General features: G+C 43.7%; 1 protein-coding gene across 6 annotated transcripts in view; it reads right to left on the reverse strand.

Moving 5' to 3' along the window:
• Positions 1 to 21,937, reverse strand: part of LOC125462072 (golgin subfamily A member 4-like) — a 112,292-nt gene that overhangs the window by 34,582 nt on the left and 55,773 nt on the right. For 4 of the 6 annotated variants that reach the window (XM_059638022.1, XM_059638051.1, XM_048551703.2 and 1 more), the window contains 6 exons: positions 21,273 to 21,324; positions 18,938 to 19,080; positions 11,255 to 11,497; positions 6,969 to 7,395; positions 3,980 to 4,110; positions 1,368 to 1,421 (listed from right to left, as the gene is read on the reverse strand). In XM_059638022.1, coding sequence (XP_059494005.1) covers positions 1,368 to 1,421; positions 3,980 to 4,110; positions 6,969 to 7,395; positions 11,255 to 11,497; positions 18,938 to 19,080; positions 21,273 to 21,324 — 1,050 coding nt within the window. The remainder of the gene's footprint in view (positions 1 to 1,367; positions 1,422 to 3,979; positions 4,111 to 6,968; positions 7,396 to 11,254; positions 11,498 to 18,937; positions 19,081 to 21,272; positions 21,325 to 21,937) is intronic. The other 2 variants (XM_059638068.1, XM_048551794.2) reach the window with 2 other exon arrangements.

The following is a 21,937-nucleotide window of genomic DNA, read 5'->3' on the forward strand; positions in this document are numbered from 1 at the left end:
CTGTGATGCTTATAGACTCTTTTTTTTGTTAGAGGTGGTCATTGTCTGCCACTGTGTGGCACGAATGTTACTTGCCACTTATTTGCTCAAGTCACAGGTTCTGAAGCCCTGAGCAGTTGTGAATGATGCTAAGCATTATGCAATCATCAGTAAACATTCCTGATCCCCTGACCTTATGATGGAGAGTATGTCACTGAAGAAGCAGTTGAAGATGGTTGGACCCAGACACTACCCTAAGGAGCCCCTACAATGACACCCTCGGGCTGAAATGATTGACCTCTAATGTTATACTACATATGACTCCAACCAGCAGAGAGTTTTCCCCCGATTTCCATTGAGTCCAGTTTTTCTGGGGCTCCTTGACGCCACACATTGTCAAATGCAGTGATGGTGTGCAGATCAATCATTCTCTCTTTTGCCTCCTTTGTCCAAGGCTGCTATGAGATCAGCATTTGAGTAACTCTGCTAGAACCTAAACTGAGCATCACTGAGCAGGTTAATACTTTGAAAATGTCGCTTGGTAGCACTGTTGATGCCCCCTTCTATCACTTTGCTTGTGATGGACAGTACATTGTATCGGCTTGGATAGGATTGACCTGCTTTTTGTACGTAGGACTTAACTTGGCAATTTTTCACACTGGCAGGTCGATGCCAGGCTTGTAGCCATACAGGAACAGCTTGGCTAGGGGTACAGCTGGTTCTGGAACACAGGTGTGTTCAGCACTACAGCAGAAGCATTGTCAAGACCTTTAGTCTCTGTGGTAACTCATGCCTTCAGCTGTTTTGTGATACCATGTGAAGTGAATTGAATGGGTTAAAGGCTGGCATCTATGATGCTGAAGACCTCAGCAAGAGGCCAGGATGAATCATCCTCTCAGCACTGCTGGCTTGGAATTGAACTAAGATAGACTATTTTTATTTTTAAACTTTTTTTGTCATATCTATGCCTTCTGTTATTAGTACTAGGTGCTGTTGTGCAGCAACTTTTAAACATGTCTCACTGTATCTTTTTGTGTAAGAAATACAAGTGACAGTAAGTGACTATTCTTTTCAAATGACTATTTAAATATTTAACTTTGCCTTTTACACTGATGTTGCTGGGGCCCCCATTCTTTAAGCAAGGTCAGCTATATTCTTAAGCACTCTACTGACTAGTTAAAAATTTCAGCACCAAGGGTCAGCTTCAAGGTCATGTTGCCAGTACACTGCCAAATAGAATTGTTTGAATGGATGATCACGAGTCATAATCTCATTCATCTTGATCTCGCAAATTGAATATTCAAAGTAAATTTTAGCAACCCTCTCAAGCGAAATATTTAATGTTGAAAAAGAGAGACATAACGGCAAAGTAGATATGTACTTCTTACCTTTGTGCAGGATGATCCCATTGTCAACTTGTAAAACTCGCCATCAATGAATATCTGCCAAATTAAATAAATTTAAAGGTTTGTAAATAAATTCAATAAGTTAGGGTTTCTGGTAGAGACGGGTTAAGGGATGCTCTCATGGTTTGGCATCTGAAATGTATGTATAACAAGGATAAAGCCTTATATTTATTCCCCAATTGGAATTTGACCATGGATTGCCATGTTTTCTGAATCTCATGAAAGGCAGCATTTAAAATGAGGAGAGATAATGGGAACTGCAGATGCTGGAGAATTCAAGATAACAAAGTGTGAAGCTGGATGAACACAGCAGGCCAAGCAGCATCTTAGGAGAACATCCTCTCTGATGAAGGGTCTAGGCCCGAAACTTCAGCTTTTGTGCTCCTAAGATGCTGCTTGGCCTGCTGTGTTCATTTAAAATGAGGCATAGGTTGTCAAATCCAGGAAGTAACAGTCTCTACATCAACATGCTAGATACAGCATGCCTTCCTGACAACAAACATCCTCATGACTTTCAAACCCTTCCAATAGTCACACAGACTCTCCTCCCTCAGGACGCTGATTGCAATCTCACCACACTCTACTTTTTCTTTACATCTATAAAAGCATTAAAAATTGGACCCAGATTAGACACACTGTCCTTTGAACCTTGACACAATCACAGCTGAGTGTCCACATCAACTTTATTTTCTCACTTAGTGCCCTTATTCCTTAATTTACTGAGAAATAAACTGTCCATGCTAGCCTTTTTTAAGTTCAAAAAGGAGCATCCTCAGCACTAAGGAATTTCAATGATTCACAGTTGCTGAGTGAAGTAATTTCTTGTTTCAATACTAAATAATCAACCCTGTACTCTGAGAATGTGTCCCCTGTGTTCAGATTCCCCTGCCTAAAGTTAATCGATACAAAAATCTTTGAGAAAGAGACAAACAGAAGTTTTGACACAGTATATTTGCCTCATCTAAATTTTCTGCCTTTTATCAAACTTCAGCAGATACGTGCAAATTCTTGAACAAGCAGCAAGTGAACCTCTTCAAATCTCCTTGTGAATTCCTCCAATTTTAGAATGGGAAAAGGACGTACCTGCACTACCCTACTTAATAAGTGTTCTGAAATTGTTCACTGTGTTGCATTCACCTATAAAGAATGCCACTTGGATAAGTCAAAAACAGGTTGAGAGGTTCATTGGAAGTACACATTTGTATAGAACACAGGACATAGAACATAGAACAGTACAGCACAATACAGACCTTCAGCCCACAATGCTGTGCTGAGCTTTTACCCTAATCCTAAGGTCTATCTAACTTCAACCCCTACCTTATACTATCATCCATATGCCTATCTCATAGCCGCTTAAATGCCCCTAATGAAGCCAACTCCACTACCTTCTCCAGCAATGTACTCCGCACCCTGACCACTCTCTGAGTAAAGAACTTACCTTTGACGTCTCCCCTATATCTATCTGCACTCACTTTAAAACTATGCCCCCTCGTAAAAGCTATTTCCACCCTAGGAAAAAGTCTCTGGCTGTGTACTCTATCTACACCTCTGATCATTTTGTACACCTCTATCAAGTCACCTCTCATCCTTCGAAAGTATAAGTCTACATCTTTAAGAGATGAGAGAAGAAAATTCTAGAAGGAGTACAGGGAAGAAACTTGGAGCAATGACAATCATTCAACTGAACTGTCACATTAATCGTACGAAACACATTGGCAACTGTTGTTCAGCTTTCTGAAAAAAATTTACCTCCATTAAATGAATGGTATATCTTCAATAAGACCAGAAAGTATTGGAACAGAAATAGGCTTTATTGTGAGATTATGCCCTCAGGTCCTAGGCTATCCCATAAGGAGAAATAACCTTTCAGCATTTAGCCTGTCAAGTCCCCCAAGAGTCTTGTACACTTTGATAAGGTCACCTCCCATTCTTTAAAATTCCAACGACCTCACCAAGTTGGCCCACCAACTTCCTCAGGAGTAATATCGAGGTAGTACTCAAACCTTGAGGTTTATATGATTAGATTAGCAACTGAGCAACCCCTCCCAGGTTTGTGAAACTTACGGATCACTTTCCCTGCAGGAGTTACAGAATGGACAACTAATACAATTTAATACAAATTTGGCGCAAGCCGGTACTTTCAGGGTCACGGGGCAAAAGGTGTTTTGCTTCAATCTGAAGACTCAAACGTATTGAATGCAAATTGGTATTACTTAAAAACACAAAGTTCCCAAAAAGATAGCAAGACTAAAAGACCATTGCTCTCATTTCAACCGGTATTAAATCACCTGGAATGTGAGATTCATTCCATCTTTGGAAGTTGGGCAGGCAAGTGTAAAGTAAGTCAGCTTACCCCTCTTTTTATATAGGCAGTGCTGCTACCATTAATATTGCGAGATAGTCAAAATTGCTGTTGTTATGAGCAATAGACAGTACAGCACCTTAAATCCGAGGTGATTCAGTTATTCTGAAAATTATTATTTTTTATTGAATAAACCCACAGGCAGCCTCCTTTTTCTCCTCTTTGAAATGTTACGCCTCATAAGTCTGTTTCGTCTTCAGCAATTTATATACAGTATCAGTTTCTGTTGTACCCGATAACCTTGAATGAATGTTCCATTGCTGCATCCGTTTTCATCCAGCACAGGTTTCTCCCACTCTATCAGCAGGCTGTTCTGTCTAATGGGGCCATTGATACGGAGTGAAGTAACTGGAGCAGGGGGCTCTGGGGAAAAGAAATACTGGGGTGAAAGTTGTGAATGAAACAAAGGTCTTTTCACACAAGAAAATACTTCAGGACACAAATGTCTCAGGGCCAGCAGGAAAGTACCATCCTTTTCCCTGGCAATAGGACTTTTTTTTTTAAAAAAGCAGCACGTGATCGAAAATAGTGGGAGACTGCAGAACGCGGAGATGCAAAGGGATCAGATTGTCTGACTGTATAACTCACAAAAGGTTCATTTTAAGGTACCACACATGATCAGGAATGTTAGTACAATATTATCATTGACTGTGAGGAAAACTGAACACAAAATTAGAGAGGTTATGCTTCAGTTATACAGGTGCTGGTAAGCCCTGGAGGATTAGAATACTGTGTACAGTATTTCTTCAGAGGAAGGATGTAAACTATTAGAAGCTTGTGTCTGTTGATGCTCAGAAGATTATGATGTGACTTGTTGAGGCTGTACGGGACCAGAACTGGATACAGTACTCTTCAGGAAGACTGCATCCAGTTCTGGTCAGTTTGTTATAGGAAGGATGTTATTAAACTGGAGGGGATTCAGAAGAGATTTCCCATGATGTTGCTGGGAATGGAGGGTTTGAGTTATGGGGGAAGAGGCTGGATAGGCTGGGACCTTTTTCACTGGAGCATAGGAGGTTGAGGGGTGACCCTATAGAGGTATACAGTACAAAATCATAAGGAGTATAGATAAGGTGATTGGCAGATGTCTTTTCCCTAGGGAGGGGGATTTCAAGATTGGGGGCATATGTTTCAGGTGAGAGGAGAAAGAGTTAATAAAGACATGAGGGGCATTTTTTTTATTTCTTACACAGAGAGTGTTTCATGCATGGAATGAACTTCCAGAGGAAGTGATGGATACAGGGGTAGTTACAACATTTAAAAGGCATTTGGAAAAGTACGAGAATAAGAAATGTTTGTGGGGATATGGGGCAAGCACAGGCAGGTGGGACTAGTTTAGTTTAGGATTATGGGCTGGTATGGGCTAGTTGGTTTTGTGCTGTATCACACAATGGCTGATTTGAAACTCAGAAGATTCTGAGGGTGCTTGATGAGGTGCATCTGAAGAAGATGTTTCCTCTGGTGGGAGAATGTAAAACTAGGGAGGCATTGTTTAAATTTACGGGTTTGTCCTTATACGAAACAGATGAAAAGATTTTGTTTTTTTCTGAGGGTTGGATGTCTTTGGAAATCTCTTAGAATCATTGGAATAGGAGTAGACCATTCAGCCCCTCGAGCCTGTTCTGCCATTCAATGAGATCATGTGTGTTACCTAAATCCATTTACTTGCCTTTGGCCCCCCATATCCTTCACTCCCTTTGCTTAACAAAAATGTATCTATCACAGATTTAAAGTTAACAAGTGTTCCAGCATTCACTGCTGATCGTGAAAGAGAATTCCAAACATCTACAATCATTTGTGTACAGAAGTGCTTCCTAACATCTCTTCTGAATGGTCTGGCCCTCAAAAAGGGGTGGAAAGAGGTTCTTTGAATATTTTTAAGGAAGATGCCGACAGATTCCTTGATATGCGAGTGAGTGAAAGGTTCAGAGTTATGCAGGAACATGGAATAATCAGATCAGCCATGAAGTTACTGAACGGCAGAGCAAATCCAAGGGGCCGATTGGCTGACTTGTACTTCCAATTTATACTCATTCAGTACTTATTGGCAGCTGTAACACGTTTCAGGTTGGGATCTGACATGGCATAGCATTTAACGTTTTGTTTAAAAACCATCTTGGCTGTGCTCTGTGAATACACTGTTAGCTGAGTTTACTTCTTGCATCATCTGATCCACTGAAATAATAATCAAATGGAGGTTCAGTTATTTGATGGATTTCAGCGCCAACCCAGGTGGATCTAGCTTTCATAGCTCTGCTGGGTGATTGAGCTACATATAAACACTCCAACCACCCCACTTATTCCATACAGATGTATAGAGATGCTCAGCAGTACACTCTCACCTCCCACTCCCTCACCCTACTGCCTGCATCAATTTTTGATACAAATTCATTGATGCACAGGTTACTACAATTTATCTCTGTCAGTGCAACACCCTGCAGGAACATACTGGGCTCCTCATAAACACACCAATACAGAAACAGAAACTCCTAGTGTAGAGTGCCCAGCTTTGTCCAGGTTCTTGGGTCACTGCAGCCAGGATAAGAGGTGAACAGAGGTTCTACCACTTGCACAATCGAGAGGAAATTCTCAGATTGGCAAAAATTGGCTACAATAACTTTTTCTAGAATTTCACTTCAAAAGTCCCTACACTTGAAATATTAATAATGTACTCACTAACTTACATATAAATAAACTCATTTACTTAAATAATTTGCCCTTAGAAACAAGCAGAACGTCTTGACTTTCTTTGCTTGTTATCTGGGTGTTTAATTGATCCATGATCACAGTGTTGCAAAAAGACAAGTGGTGGAATTTTGGGTATTGGCAAGACAGCCTGTCTGAAACAAGCAGAGGTAGCAAGAACTGCAGGTGCTGGAGTCAGAGGCAATACAGTGTAGAGCTGGAGGAACACATCAGGCCAGGCAACGTCAGAGGAGCTGGAAGGTTGACATTTCGGGTCGGGGTCCTTCTGAAGAACTTTCCTGCTCCCTTCATGCTGCCGGGCCTGCTGTATTCCTGCAGTTCCACACTGTATCGTTTTGTCCAAATCAATTAATTATTCAATTAAAAATCTGTAGTGATAAAATTCAGACATTGATTTGGGAAGCAGTGTTAACTTACTCAGTTATTTATGTAACGCTACAATTATTCAAGGAGAAATCTTCATTAAAGCATTGGAGGGAATAAATATTTTGCACAGATTATAACAGATTAATTACCTTGGGTCATCTTTGATGTTTTCCCATCATGCCAATTAGCCATCACTCTGTGTTTGATGGTGTGACCTTGAAGAGTTGTAGCCAATCTCTCTGATAGATTCCTTCTTGTCCCCATTTCTGGAAGTGCGGCACTGCTTGTATTTTCACCAGCACTCAATATACTTTTCTGGTTACTTTTATCATTGCAAGCCCATCCGTAAGAGATCTCACAGCAGTTCCCTGGGGCACAGTGAAATTGCTCAGCAGATTTAAAGAGATGTTCTTCCTCTTGCCCCCGTCCTGTAGTTTTCCCACATGCCTCAAAGTTAATGTCTTCCAGGTTATCATGTGACCTTAACACAAAAGGCTGAGGTACATCTTTGTGGCTCAGACAAGGAATAGATAGCAAATTGTAATCTGCATCAGAATTTGTCACCGAAGGTGCTACCTACAGAGACAAAAAGAATAAAGTATCAATCTGAAATCTTTCATTAATACCTCTTTCAAACAATCTTCTAAATATTCCAGCAGCGAAACATTCGATAATGCCTTGATAATATTATGTATTTTCAGATGCAGTTTAAAGGTAACTTGGTGACATTTCTAGATTACAATAATTAATGCAATACTACCTGTGTCTGAGGAAAATTAGGATTTACCTTCCTTTGAGCAGCACATTGACCCAAGCATAATAAGTTACATTAATTACATTAACTTCTTTAAACCTTTTACCCTGGGATCTTAATTATCGAATATTGTCTTAAGTTTTCTTATGACATCTTGGAAAAACTCAGAATTGTTCCTTTTCACTCTCAGTTGTCCTTTCTGATGCCTTTACACTTCCACTGCCTACCTTCAAGCTCAAAGTTCAAATAACTGGTGACTTCTGCTGTATTCAAAATCTGTACACCTCTTTCTACTAATTTGGATCCCTCCTGTGCTTAAACCTCTGAATATACTGACCATACCTTTTATCTTGCACTAAACAGGCCACTTCTCTTTTCCTCAGTTTGTCCTTTTTCACCCCTCACCAAATTAATCAGATCCATTAAAACTATACATTGAGCCAGCTTCAACTTGGACACATTATTTCTGTTTTGCTCTTCACAGATGTTGCCTGACCTCTTGGGTGCTTCCACTACTTGGATGATTTTATTTCTTATTTTCAAATATTGTAAGAATTAACAGCTTTTTCTAAAGGCTTGTTTCTGTTAAATGTTGGGAATATACATGTGTATTTAAGAATCAAGTGAGAAAAGGAACTGGAAGATATGGAACAGTTTGGATGCCTTCCGGATAGAAAACAGTTTACTAAGTATTTTCTCGGACATGAAGTCAACAATTAATGTGTCTTGGAGTTTACTCGCTGTTTGCAGAAGGTCAAACGATATTGGAGAAAAGACAAGTAACGTTTTGAAGGAGATAAAAGATGGGGTTTATTATTCTTAATTGCTGGAAGAACAATTGCTTTGAACAGACTTTGGGGACTCTATGCCTCGATAGCAATCTTTTTAGCCCTTAGGTTTCTGTTCTCATAGACCTAGGTGGTCAGGAACGAAGAAAGCCCAGGGGCAGTTTTGGGAAAATAATAAAGTTTCCAAATACCAGTGTTTGTGATGATCAAGTGAATGCTGAAAAGCTGAACTGTGGCTATTTATGAAATACTTTGATCTGTCTCAATTACAATCCAAACTGGAGGTCTTCAACTAGTCTATAGCAATTAGCAACTCAGTTTCAGAAACAAGAAACCCAGTGGTTGGGCTCTTGTGACACAGTGATAGTGACCCTGCCTGCGAGTCAGGAGACCTAGGTTCAAGGATAAACACAGCCGGCCAAGCAGCATCAGAGGAGCAGGAAAGCTGACGTTTCAGATATAGACCCTTCTTCAGATCTCCCAGAAGTGAACTTTTTCAACTCCCTCTCCCACTCCTTAGACGACATGTCCATCCTGGGCCTCCTGCAGTGCCACAACGATGCCACCCGAAGGTTGCAGGTACAGCACCTTATATTTCGCTTGGGAGCCCTGCAACCCAATGGTATTAATGTGGACTTCACAGGCTTCAAAATCTCCCCTCTCCTAACCGTATCCCAAAACCAGCCCAGCTTGTCCCTGCCTCCCTAACCTATCCTTCCTCCCACCTATCCCCACCCCCATCTCCTACCTACTAGCCTCATCCCTCCCCCTTGACCTGTCTGTCCTCCCTGAACTGACCTATCCCCTCCCTAACTCCCCACCTACACTCACCTTTACTGGCTCGAACCCCGTCTCTTTGACCTGTCTGTCTCCTCTCCACCTATCCTCTCCTTGATCCATCTTCCATCCGCCTCCCCCTCTCTCCCTATTTATTTCAGAATCCCCTTCCCCTCCCCCATTTCTAAAGAAGGGCCTAGATCCGAAACATTAGCTTTCCTGCTCCTCTGATGCTGCTTGGCCTGCTGTGTTCATCCAGCTCTACACCTTGTTATCTCAGATTCCCCAGCATCTGCAGTTCCTACTATCTCTGCTCAAGTGTTCTGTTCTTCCTCCAACTCATTTATTGATCATAGTTGCTTAATGTGCAAGTGGAGAGTCTGCCTTTTAGTAGTATATTTAGGATATGTTTATAGTTTAATACTATACCTGCTCATAATGCATTAATGCACTGAGACTGTTCAGTAGTTGTATGTTTAGTGTATTCACTGCTGGTCAATGAGTTCCTTTAAAATTGCTGGTGGAGCTACCTGCTCAATGTGTGCAGTTATCAAACAAGAATACAACTCCATCAGTTTTTGTCTTTTGTTACTTGAAAGAAATATTCCTTCTTTATTCGCAGTTTATTTTTCTTCCCTTTGAAATTGGCCTTACATAAATATAAATGTGTGATTCACATCTCTTCCCTCACCCCCTCAAACCTAATTTCATCCCTATCACATGGGTTACTATTCACAAACCATTTTGTCAGATTGCAAATTCATTCTGGGTCATCGTCACTAAATCTGGAACAGCCTATTCCCTTGTCAATTCTAAGGAGAGTATTTTCATCCAAAGATTACTTAAGTACAAAAATAGGGCATGCATTTGTGAACCGAAGCTGTGGTTTGAACAAAAGACTGCTGCAGCCCCTCAGTTGATGAATGGCTTTGCACCTTTCCTGAGGCAGCATTAAACAGCTGTTGTTCTTTCTGCTAAAGCGTTTCTCAGTGGAATTATTTTGAGTCACAAGTGACGTTGTGTGTTGTCTCAGGTCAGCTGCAGTGCTGGGGAAAATGATAAGTCCACCCATCAGTTCATTAATAAATGTTGGCCTCGCCTGTACGACCCACAGGACATGTACTAATAACAAAAAAAAACCCTCATTCTGCTGAGCCATAACCTAGGCCTCTGTAAGTGCTCGGGGAAGGAAAGTGTACATTAGAGAAATATAGACAACAACATACCAAATGCACTCACATCCCTAAATTAGCTCATCCAGCACAGGCCAAGCCTCAAACCTTGGAATGTCTGTTTACACAGTTTAAAATAAAATTAGCTGATGCTCACAATGCAAACAAACAGTTATTTTCCTAATCAACCTGTTCAAAGATGTTATTAGACATCTTTAAAGTAGGTCGGACTTGAACCTGGCTATCATTGTTCGGACACAATGCAATCAGACAGAAAGAACATAAAAATGCACTACACCCACTTCAACCTAACAAACTGGATGGCAACTATGCATTTGTTCATTTCTCCAGTGATAACTTGACCAATCAGAGTCTTTTAACATTTAAACAAAGAGGCTTGGCCATTAGCTGTCAACTAACTGGGGAATTGTCCAATGGCAACACGGTTAGTAGTCAACACTGCCACCCCTTGGAAACCAATCAGCACTCTCCTCTCATATGGTGTTTTCCCTGCACTTTCATTAATTCTGTCTATTGCCCTGATTAGTACAAAATGAAAAGTTTCAACAAAATGTGCCTTTTTTCAGAAACAGTCAACTTCAAATATCATTGAACAACTAAAAACTTAAATATCTGCAAAATGTGAGTGGCTCAGCAGTAACCTTCAATTGAGGAATTTGTGCATAATGGCGTGTTAAAACGAGTTGTGCTTCAGGTTGGTAGTTCTACCTGTATTAGTACAAAGTGTAGACACTTTGTAATTTTACTGTATGCCACAGGTACAGGCTTATCTTGCAAAATAGAGGCAACAAAGACTGTATAGATTGACGGGAAAAACAAATTTCAGGTCATTCCTTAGCACAAATCACATTTCAAGTCCGCTGTCAATCCCTGTGCATGATGCAGCATTTTTGCAAACACAATTCCGTTTGAGACCCACTGACCTGGTCATTGTTTCCCTGTGTGTGCTGGGGTGGTTGGCGCAATGTTGTAATCCTCTCTGGGCTGTTCTTCCTGTAGCTGGCAGTCGGTTTGTTTTTAGTTGTGTGCAGGTGAAGGATGCTGTTGGTCTCTTCCACAAACCGGGCTGGAACCAGCCCCAATTCCCCATTCACTTCAGCAACATACATTCCATGCCTGTCTGGGTCCCCACTGACGAGCACTACATCCCCTACAGAAAGAGGCAGCTAGCGAGGAGAATGTAAACACATTAGTGTCAGTCTTAGAATAAAGGTTACAGCTATCTCAATTCAAGTATATTCCATCCTTCAGCATTAGTCTGTCGGAATATCTGAAGACATCAAAGATACATAGTGCCATCCACTGTTTCTTTTGAAGGAATATCGCCCTTTATGATTCCTAAATGGTTGTCTTTACCATTCATGATAAAAAAAAACCTCCAGTCTCACAATAGCAATGTAATATGGAGTCTAGCTGTGGAATTGCGTGCTGCAAAGTGAATACTTCATATAGGCTTCTAAACATTGAATATAGGATTTTCAAAAATGAGATTGGAAATTTATTTTTCCTGATTCTGATCCCGAGAAATGTCACTTTGTGCTGGTAATGTTGACTCTGTGTGAGACAGAGCAAGATAGCAAAACATGTGCCATTAAATCAGCCATCCATTAAACATCTCTCCCCATTTCTGATCAGATACTGCCTATTTACCCAATTGCCCAAAGTCAAAATTACTTCCAGTGGGTCATTAATAAGTCACAAGTTCTCATAGTTGTGGGGCTTCATTTATTCAAAGCAAGGCTTTAAGGAGAGAGTGCAGGTAGAGTGGGATGAATGAGTGAAGTGTTGTTGTGAATGACGAGCTGAGCTGTGTGCAAAACCGGACTTTCAGCGCTAGCCCAACTTGCTGTGGATGATGGATGAGCTTGCTTGATACATGGGCATCCAGAAACTGAGGGTAAACCTGAACAACGCAGCTATGGCAAGATCTGTGGCAGAACTGGGCAGAAAATCTGAGGAGGTCTTTGATGATGTTGGGGGCACCCCACTCTGCCTTTTATGTATCTGCCAAGCAGCGAAGTGAGTATCTCACTGGGGGTAGCAACAAGTTGGCAATTGACAGAAGTTACAGCTTGTTAAATGCCTGTTTATTATTGGCAAAGTTGCCTCATGAAGATTCAGCTTCCCATCTTAACAAACAAGCTAGATGTGTAGCATTTGTGACGGGGGAGGGTCAGAGCAGGCACTCAGTGACTTCAGCTCACAGACACAGCAAGATAACAGGCACCAAGGTCATGGGGCAACCTCCATGGACACCAGCCATATGCAACTGATGTCCATGGTCATTGGCATCTGACATGTGCCAGCCTCAAAGAATCCTCATGGTACATCCCTGACCCAATAACAGTACTCTTCTGCATTTTGACACTGCTCCTTTGTACTGCACACTGATAACTATCACTGTAATGTTACTGCAAGGACAGAGTGCCATCGGAGCCATGTGCCCATCTCATGGGCTGAGCCAGGCCAAACAGATGGTGTGTGAAGTATCTGAAAGAAGATGATAGCACTTACACTGCCAGAGCGGGAAAAGTCAGTGGCCCTCTTCCTCCATTGCTGGGCATTTGCCGGATGGTTGAAACTGAACTAACCTGGATGGCAAGCTCAGAGCAAACTGGTGCGGTCTAGTATCGTGGCCTCCACTAGTGGTCCTTAGGGAAGATGACTTCTTGGCTCTGCACCACCCCAATCCAGAAAGACCTTCAAAGCAGTGCACCAGTTTTCCCCTGACTGCCACACCCAGGGCAAATCTCAGAGCAGCTCCGGACTGATAGTATTTGTCCGGGTGCACAATGGGCTTTACAAGGTGGTGATCTGTCAGCAGATATCTGGTGAGAGTCAAGTTGTCTGGGAATACAGCCTGATAAAATGGATACGGAATCAGGTGAGAATGACATGATAGGAGTGCGATAGATATTTAATGAGATGAGTTTGGTAAGATACAGTGAGAAATCCCTCCAAAAAAACTTGATGCAACTCACAGCCAAAAAGTTGGTGGAAGATTGAGCCCTGAGGCTCACTTCAGAAAAAAATGAAGTAGCACCAACAATTTAGTCTCACGCTGTTAATTAAAAGATGGCTTCTGTTTTCTCTATTCTTAAACATTATTGAAAGGCTACAAGTTGACAATTTTCATCTGGTATTCATGAAAACTAGGATGCAAGATCAGTCAGCATTCTGAATGTGAGGCTGGATGAACACAGCAGGCCAAGCAGCATCTCAGGAGCACAAAAGCTGACGTTTCGGGCCTAGACCCTTCATCAGAGAGGGGGATGGGGTGAGGGTTCTGGAATAAATAGGGAGAGAGAGGGAGGTGGACCGAAGATGGAGAGAAAAGAAGATAGGTGGAGAGGAGAGTATAGGTGGGGAGGTAGGGAGGGGATCGGTCAGTCCAGGGAAGACGGACAGGTCAAGGAGGTGGGATGAGGTTAGTAGGTGGGAGATGGAGGTGAGGCTTGGGGTGGGAGGAAGGGATGGGTGAGAGGAAGAACAGGTTAGGGAGGCAGAGACAGGTTGGACTGGTTTTGGGATGCAGTCGGTGGAGGGGAAGAGCTGGGCTGGTTGTGTGGTGCAGTGGGGGGAGGGGACGAACTGGGCTGGTTGTGGGATGCGGTGGGGGAAGGGGAGATTTTGAAGCTGGTGAAGCCTACATTGATACCATTGGGCTGCAGGGTTCCCAAGCGTTGCTGTGAGTTGCTGTTCCTGCAACCTTCGGGTGGCATCATTGTGGCACTGCAGGAGGCCCATGATGGACATGTCATCTAAAGAATGGGAGGGGGAGTGGAAATGGTTTGCGACTGGGAGGTGCAGTTGTTTATTGTGAACTGAGCAGAGGTGTTCTGCAAAGCGGCCCCCAATCCTCCGCTTCGTTTCCCCAATGTAGCGGAAGCCACACCAGGTACAGCGGATGCAGTATACCACATTGGCAGATGTGCAGGTTAACCTCTGCTTAATATGGAAAGTCATGTTGGGGCCTGGGATAGGGGTGAGGGAGGAGGAGTGGGGGCAAGTGTAGCATTTCCTGCGGTTGCAGGGGAAGGTGCTGGGTGTGGTGGGGTTGGAGGGCAGTGTGGAGCGAACAAGGGAGTCACGGAGAGAGTGGTCTCTCCGGAAAGCAGACAAGGGTGGGGATGGAAAAATGTCTTGGGTGGTGGGGTCGGATTGTAGATGGCGGAAGTGTTGGAGGATGATGCGTTGTATCCGGAGGTTGGTGGGGTGTTGTGTGAGAACGAGGGGGATCCTCTTTGGGCAGTTGTGGCGGGGGCGGGGTGTGAGGGATGTGTTGCGGGAAATGCGGGAGACGCGGTCAAGGGTGTTCTCGACCACTGTGGGGGGAAAGTTGCGGTCCTTGAAGAACTTGGACATATGGGATGTGCGGGAGTGGAATGCCTCATCCTGGGAGCAGATGCGGCGGAGGCGGAGGAATTGGGAATAGGGGATGGAATTTTTGCAGGAGTGTGGGTGGAGGAGGTGTGGTCTACGTAGCTGTGGGAATCGGTGGGCTTGAAATGGACATCAGTTACAAGCTGGTTGCCTGAGATGGAGACTGAGAGGTCCAGGAAGGTGAGGGATGTGCTGGAGATGGCCCAGGTGCTTGACTGCATCTCCCGCATTTCCCGCAACACATCCCTCACATCCCGCCCCCGCCACAACCGCCCAAAGAGGATCCCCCTCGTTCTCACACACCACCCCACCAACCTCCGGATACAACGCATCATCCTCCGACACTTCCGCCATCTACAATCCGACCCCCACCACACAAGACATTTTTCCATCCCCACCCTTGTCTGCTTTCCGGAGAGACCACTCTCTCCATGACTCCCTTGTTCGCTCCACACTGCCCTCCAACCCCACCACACCTGGCACCTTCCCCTGCAACCGCAGGAAATGCTACACTTGCCCCCACTCCTCCTCCCTCACCCCTATCCCAGGCCCCAACATGACTTTCCATATTAAGCAGAGGTTCACCTGCACATCTGCCAATGTGGTATACTGCATCCGCTGTACCCGGTGTGGCTTGCTCTACATTGGGGAAACCAAGCGGAGGCTTGGGGACCGCTTTGCAGAACACCTCCGCTCGGTTCGCAATAAACAACTGCACCTCCCAGTCGCAAACCATTTCCACTCCCTCTCCCATTCTTTAGATGACATGTCCATCATGGGCCTCCTGCAGTGCCACAATGATGCCACCCGAAGGTTGCAGGAACAGCAACTCATATTCCACTTGGGAACCCTGCAGCCATATGGTATCAATGTGGACTTCACCAGCTTCAAAATCTCCCCTTCCCCCACCGCATCCCACAACCAGCCCAGTTCGTCCCCTCCCCCCACTGCACCACACAACCAGCCCAGCTCTTCCCCTCCACCGACTGCATCCCAAAACCAGTCCAACCTGTCTCTGCCTCCCTAACCTGTTCTTCCTCTCACCCATCCCTTCCTCCCACTCCAAGCCGCACCTCCATCTCCTACCTACTAATCTCATCCCACCTCCTTGACCTGTCCGTCTTCCCTGGACTGACCTATCCCCTCCCTACCTCCCCACCTATACTCTCCTCTCCACCTATCTTCTTTTCTCTCCATCTTCGGTCCGCCTCCTCCTCTCTCCCTATTTATTCCAGAACCCTCACCCCATCCCCCTCTCTGATGAAGGGTCTAGGCCCGAAACGTCAGCTTTTGTGCTCCTGAGATGCTGCTTGGCCTGCTGTGTTCATCCAGCCTCTCATTTTATTATCTTGGATTCTCCAGCATCTGCAGTTCCCATTATCACTGATACAGCTTAATTTCTAGTCTCTTATTAGAAATGTATAAGTTCTTTATTACCAAGCATTCATTTCTCTATCTTTCAAACATAAAAACTTTTAGCCAGAAGCTGTAATAATATGCTGAGCTCAATAGGGACTGATTAGCAGAGGTCAGAAACTGAATTCTGGCTATATCAGCCAAATACAGGCAAAAACTAAAAAATGTAACTTGTTTTTGAGCAATGTCAGATCAAAAAAGGATGAACAGCTTAATCTTATCAAGGAAGGTTGAACAGGTTAGACCATTTGAATTTAAAAGAATGTGATCTTATTGAAACATATGATTTTTAAAAAACATAAGGTGATTAGAGAGGGTGGACCAGGAGAATGTTTCCTGTTGTGGGAGAGAGGGAAACCTGGTAACAGAGTTAATGTAATCTTAACAATCCCGAGGAAGTGACTGCAGAAGCTCTTAAACATTAATTTCACGTGTAGGTGATAGACTGGCAATCAACGGTGTAAGCTATCAAGAATTTCTCATCAAGAAATGTCATCGATTTCTGACCTTAAGACTCTGATCACTGATGCAGTTCAGCAAACGAACAAGGGGCTCAGTTAGCTGAGTTGCTTGGCAATGCAGAGGGATGCCCTAGGTGTGGGTTCAGTTCCAGCACCAGCTGAGGTTACCATGAAGGTCCTGCCTTCAACAAACTTACCCCTCATATGAAGAGTGGTGACCCTCAAATTAAACTCACCACCAGTCCCTTCGCCCACTCCCTTCCTCTCTCTTCCTCCCTCTCTCTCACACGCTGTTTCTCTCACTCTCTCTCTCATGAGACGGTAACCTCATCGTCCACTAGGACCAGGGTATTGTCACTAGACTAGTAACTTGGAGCACATGTACGAATCCCAACGCAACAGCTGGTGGAATTTCAATCCCATTATCAATGGGCCACAGCAGTGCTGCATAACTCCAAACAAAATGAACTTAACTCGGCTGCCATTGGCACTGACTCATAACAATACACTGGGTAGCCTTTGCTTGTTTGGTTAAGAAAGTGTCTACTTCTTGGCTTGCCATTTCACTGCAAGGTACGGTATTTATACAAGTCAATGAAGAATGGCATGATAGCCCAGTGCTTAGCACTGCTGCTTCACAATGCCAGCAACCCAGGTTCAATCCTTTAAACCATCTACGTTTAGAGGGGATTAGATCCAGGGAAGTTGGTAGAATAGTTAAGAATGCACGCAGGATGCTGCCTTTACTATTCGTGGCACAGATTATCAAAGCAGGGAGGTCACGTTGGAGCTGTACACAAATTTGGTTAAGCCAGAGCTGGAGCACTGTGTGCAGTTTGGCTCATTGCACTTTAGGAAGAATGTGATTGCACTGGAGGAGGTGCAATGGAGATTCACCAGGATGATGCCTGGAATTTCAGTGATGAGGAGAGGTTGGATAAGCTCGGCTTGTTTTCTTTGGAGCAGAGAGTGTTGGGGTGGACCTGACAGAGATGTATAACATAATAAGGGGCACAGATGAGGTGAATGGAAAGCAGCTGTTCCCCTTAGTCGAAAGGTCAACAAAAAGGAGGCACAATTGAAAGGTAGGAAGTTTACAGGGGACTTGATAATAACCTTTTCCATGCAGAGGGTGGTGGGGATCCGGAATTCACTGCTCGGGAGGGTAATGGAGGCAGAAAACCTTCCAAAAAATACTTGGATAAGCACTTGAAATGTCATAGCATTCAAGGTTATGGCCCTAGTGTCGGTAGTGGTATATCTTTGGCAGCACAGACAATGGGCTGAAGGGCCTCCTTTGCACAACACGGTTCCACAGCACCAACACGACGCTGGCAGGGGAAAAACATTGCTGCTTCCCCACCACACCCGGCACCTTCCCCTGCAACCGCAGGAAATGCTACACTTGCCCCCACACCTCCTCCCTCACCCCATCCCAGGCCCCAACATGACATTCCACATTAAGCAGAGGTTCACCTGCACATCTGCCAATGTGGTATACTGCATCCACTGTACCCGGTGTGGCTTCCTCTACATTGGGGAAACCAAAGCGGAGGCTTGGGACCGCTTTGCAGAACACCTCCGCTCAGTTCGCAACAAACAACTGCACCTCCCAGTCGCAAACCATTTCCACTCCCCCTCCCATTCTCTAGATGACATGTCCATCATGGGCCTCCTGCACTGCCACAATGATGCCACCTGAAGGTTGCAGGAACAGCAACTCTTATTCCGCCTGGGAACCCTGCAGCCATATGGTATCAATGTGGACTTCACCAGTTTCAAAATCTCCCCTTCCCCTACTGCATCCCTAAACCAGCCCAGTTCGTCCCCTCCCCCCACTGCACCACACAACCAGCCCAGCTCTTCCCCCCCACCCACTGCATCCCAAAACCAGTCCAACCTGTCTCTGCCTCCCTAACCTGTTCTTCCTCTCACCCATCCCTTCCTCCCACCCCAAACCGCACCCCCAGCTACCTACTAACCTCATCCCACCTCCTTGACCTGTCCGTCTTCCCTGGACTGATCTATCCCCTCCCTACCTCCCCACCTACACTCTCTCCACCTATCTTCTTTACTCTCCATCTTCGGTCCGCCTCCCCCTCTCTCCCTATTTATTCCAGTTCCCTCTCCCCATCCCCCTCTCTGATGAAGGGTCTAGGCCCGAAACGTCAGCTTTTGTGCTCCTGAGATGCTGCTTGGCCTGCTGTGTTCATCCAGCCTCACATTTTATTATCTTGCTGCTTCCCAGTTGAAGGGCGATGGCATAAAGTGAAAGGCCTCATGCTTATGGGGGAGTGAACAAGATAAAGAGCAGAGAAATCCAATGCCAAAGTGGCAGTTACTTACGACTGGCAGCACCGTGTGTGGCATGTTTGAATAAGGGTGATAGTCAGCAATGGCTACATGTGGTCTGTAAGTTAAAGCTGCACTGGAATCCAGTAAAGCTTGCCTTTCGTGAAACAGAGAGCTCGGAAACCAATGATTCAAGCCTAAAATTACAAAATAATTCAAAATTAAAGACAAACTCAAGGGATTTCTTTTTATTCGAACTTGCTGTTAAAGATTTTACAGGAATTAGCACAGTCTTAAGTTTCAGAACGAATAAGGTACTTTTTTTTTCTTTGTGGCATTGAATAACATTGCTTTCACTTTTAAAACAAGTAAATGATTATATTTCATGTGAATCAGTCTTTCAGTGTGAGATACGGTGAGGAGTCACATTGGGAGGTCTCTGGTGCCTCCTGGTGGCAGCCAAATGGAATATTGTGGCAACCCGAGAGTCGGTCATTAAACCATTTAATAAACAGGTGTTGGACAGGGAATAGACAAGGAGATTCAAGATCAAATTGCAAACATCTTACTAATGTATACACAGATAAATAAACTTTTCAAAAAGGTCTATGTTTTGGATGTACACCTAGTGTAATGACATACAAGTTAAAAACATTTCTTTTGGAATGACTGACAAGACCTGAAGGTATTGATAATATACGCAGAAGGGAACTGAACGCCTGTATGCACCATCCTAAGTGGAATTGGTACAAAATATCAAATATCAAGTAACTGTTAGGAATAATTTGGTGCTTTTGGATATTACAACACATAGACATGTGCAAAATAGTGAAATTTCATTCTGATGAATATTTTTTGCTGGATCTGTCACTGAATACTTCTGGTCATTTTGAATTTCTGTTGCATATCAACATCTTTACTTCTGCTCATGCAAATGTCATATTAGGAAATGGAGTCTGATGTATAGGTTTCAATCACGGTTTATACAGTGGGCTGGTTAGATCCATTACCTCAATGGCTAGTGTGTGGTTCAGAGAGATGCCAAGGGCACAGGTTCAATTGCTATTCTGGGTGAGACGGACTTGGGACCTGCCTCTTTGTCCCATGCTTGTTATGGTGTGGTGCTTCTCAAGCTATATAACAAATTGGCCCTCTTTCTAGCAGACAGAGATATCTCTCATCCCTGTCGCTAATGACTAATCACTTACCAAACCTTCAGAGCGCATCATGCAAAAATACAGGATTCAATTAATGAGCCAAAATGAATCAACATGATCTCTCCTCCAATTTTCTCCCTTTACTCCAGGTCTACTGTTGATGGTAGCTTGTATGAAGGTGCAAGTCCTCACCTCCATGACATCACCTTCTGCGTGAGCCTAGAAAGTGGGTATTGCTGTGATACTCAGCTGCCTATTATACTAGAGGTGAACAATCACACACTTGCACTTCCTAGCAAAGATCATCGATCAGTCACCAAAAGCACAGAACATGACTGATCTTTCTCATGAGAACAAGGGGATGAGAAGTTAAGAAAAGAATCCTCCACGGAGGGGAGTAAATACAGCTCCCTGAACACAACCTTTGGCACAAACTGTGGTTTGTGCTACCCAAAACTTCCCTGCCCTGAACTGCCCCGTATCATAGTAAGTAATGGGAGCATGAGATAACATTTTTTATTAGGGTAATAATACCTCTTGTTAGTGTTGAGATATTTTAGACTTCATTAAATGTTCTGGAAAAACAAGTTTCTGTTTAACTAATTAAAATATATAGATTCTTGCTGCTTTTTCTGATGGAAAATAATCAGCACAAGAACAGGTCTAAGTGTCACCATGGGCTTCTGAAGCAATGAATCTAGAATGTACACCTTAATTGCTTTAGACCATTCAGAATATAGTATGTATTCCATTTCAGTTACACTAATGTCATGTTGTTTATCTTTTTCGTGAGTAACTCACAATATCAGTGTGACAACATACTTAGTGTGGAAAGGTACAGCATACTGCATCTGTGAGGGTGATTCCCTGTCTTTAAGAATCAGTCTTGGAGATGGCCATTTGTGGGGCTGCACCTCAAGACAGTGAACCTTTGGGGCATTAGCAATCTGTGATGCTCTCACACGCCTGTGCATGGGTGACTCTACAGGCAGCAGTCTTTTGGGTTGAAAAATTGTAAATAACATGCTAATAACTACAGGAGGTAGAACAGTAATTAAAGTGGTTGGTAGGGGGTTGGGAGGAAAATATTGGTACATTACGGCAGCACCAAAAACTTTTGAGATTTGTGCAAATTCCAATGATTTTCTCTGTAAAGTTATGAGTGTGTGGCTGAGTCACTATCAACAAAGGAGATCATCTTTATCTAATGTCACTGCCAATCCTTTACTGACCTTGTTCTTGCTTAGGAGTTCCAGCAGGGGTTGAATTAGTGTTCATGTTCGCCTAAAACAAAGGACCACAATCGAGTTATTTTAGAACTGAAATTGCCATTTGGAGCAAGTTCCTGGGAGCTACTGTTTCAAACATGTGTCTCTTCAAATATCCAAATCCAATCCAAATTGACAGGATGCGACTACAGGAAAGACAGAGCAGGATGTTATTCTTTTCCCCAAAAATGAGAGGTTCAATGGGATTGATGTGGAGAAACGGTCTCAGGGCGTGTAGGGTACAGGTGGGCATTTTGGGTCAGTGGTGGTGTTGTGGATATTAAATTAACCCTAACAGATTGAATAAAATGTTTAAGAGGTTAACAGTGAGCAACAACTCACTGCCACATGGAACAGATATTATTGCTGCATTAAAGGGGGACCTTGTATAAGACAAGGTCTTTTCCCCAGGTTAGGGGAAAACTAGAGGACATAGGTTTCTGGTGAGAGATGAAAGATTTAAAAGGGACCTAAGGGACAACTTTTTCCACACAGAGGGTGGTGTGTGTATGGAATGAGCTGCCAGAGGAAGTGGTGGAGGCTGGTACAATTACAACACTTAAAATGCATCTCGATGGGCCCATGAATAGGTAGAGTTTATAGAGATATGGGCCAAATGCTGGCAAATT

This window comes from Stegostoma tigrinum, chromosome 1 (genome assembly GCF_030684315.1).
Source record: "Stegostoma tigrinum isolate sSteTig4 chromosome 1, sSteTig4.hap1, whole genome shotgun sequence".
Lineage (NCBI taxonomy): Eukaryota > Metazoa > Chordata > Chondrichthyes > Orectolobiformes > Stegostomatidae > Stegostoma > Stegostoma tigrinum.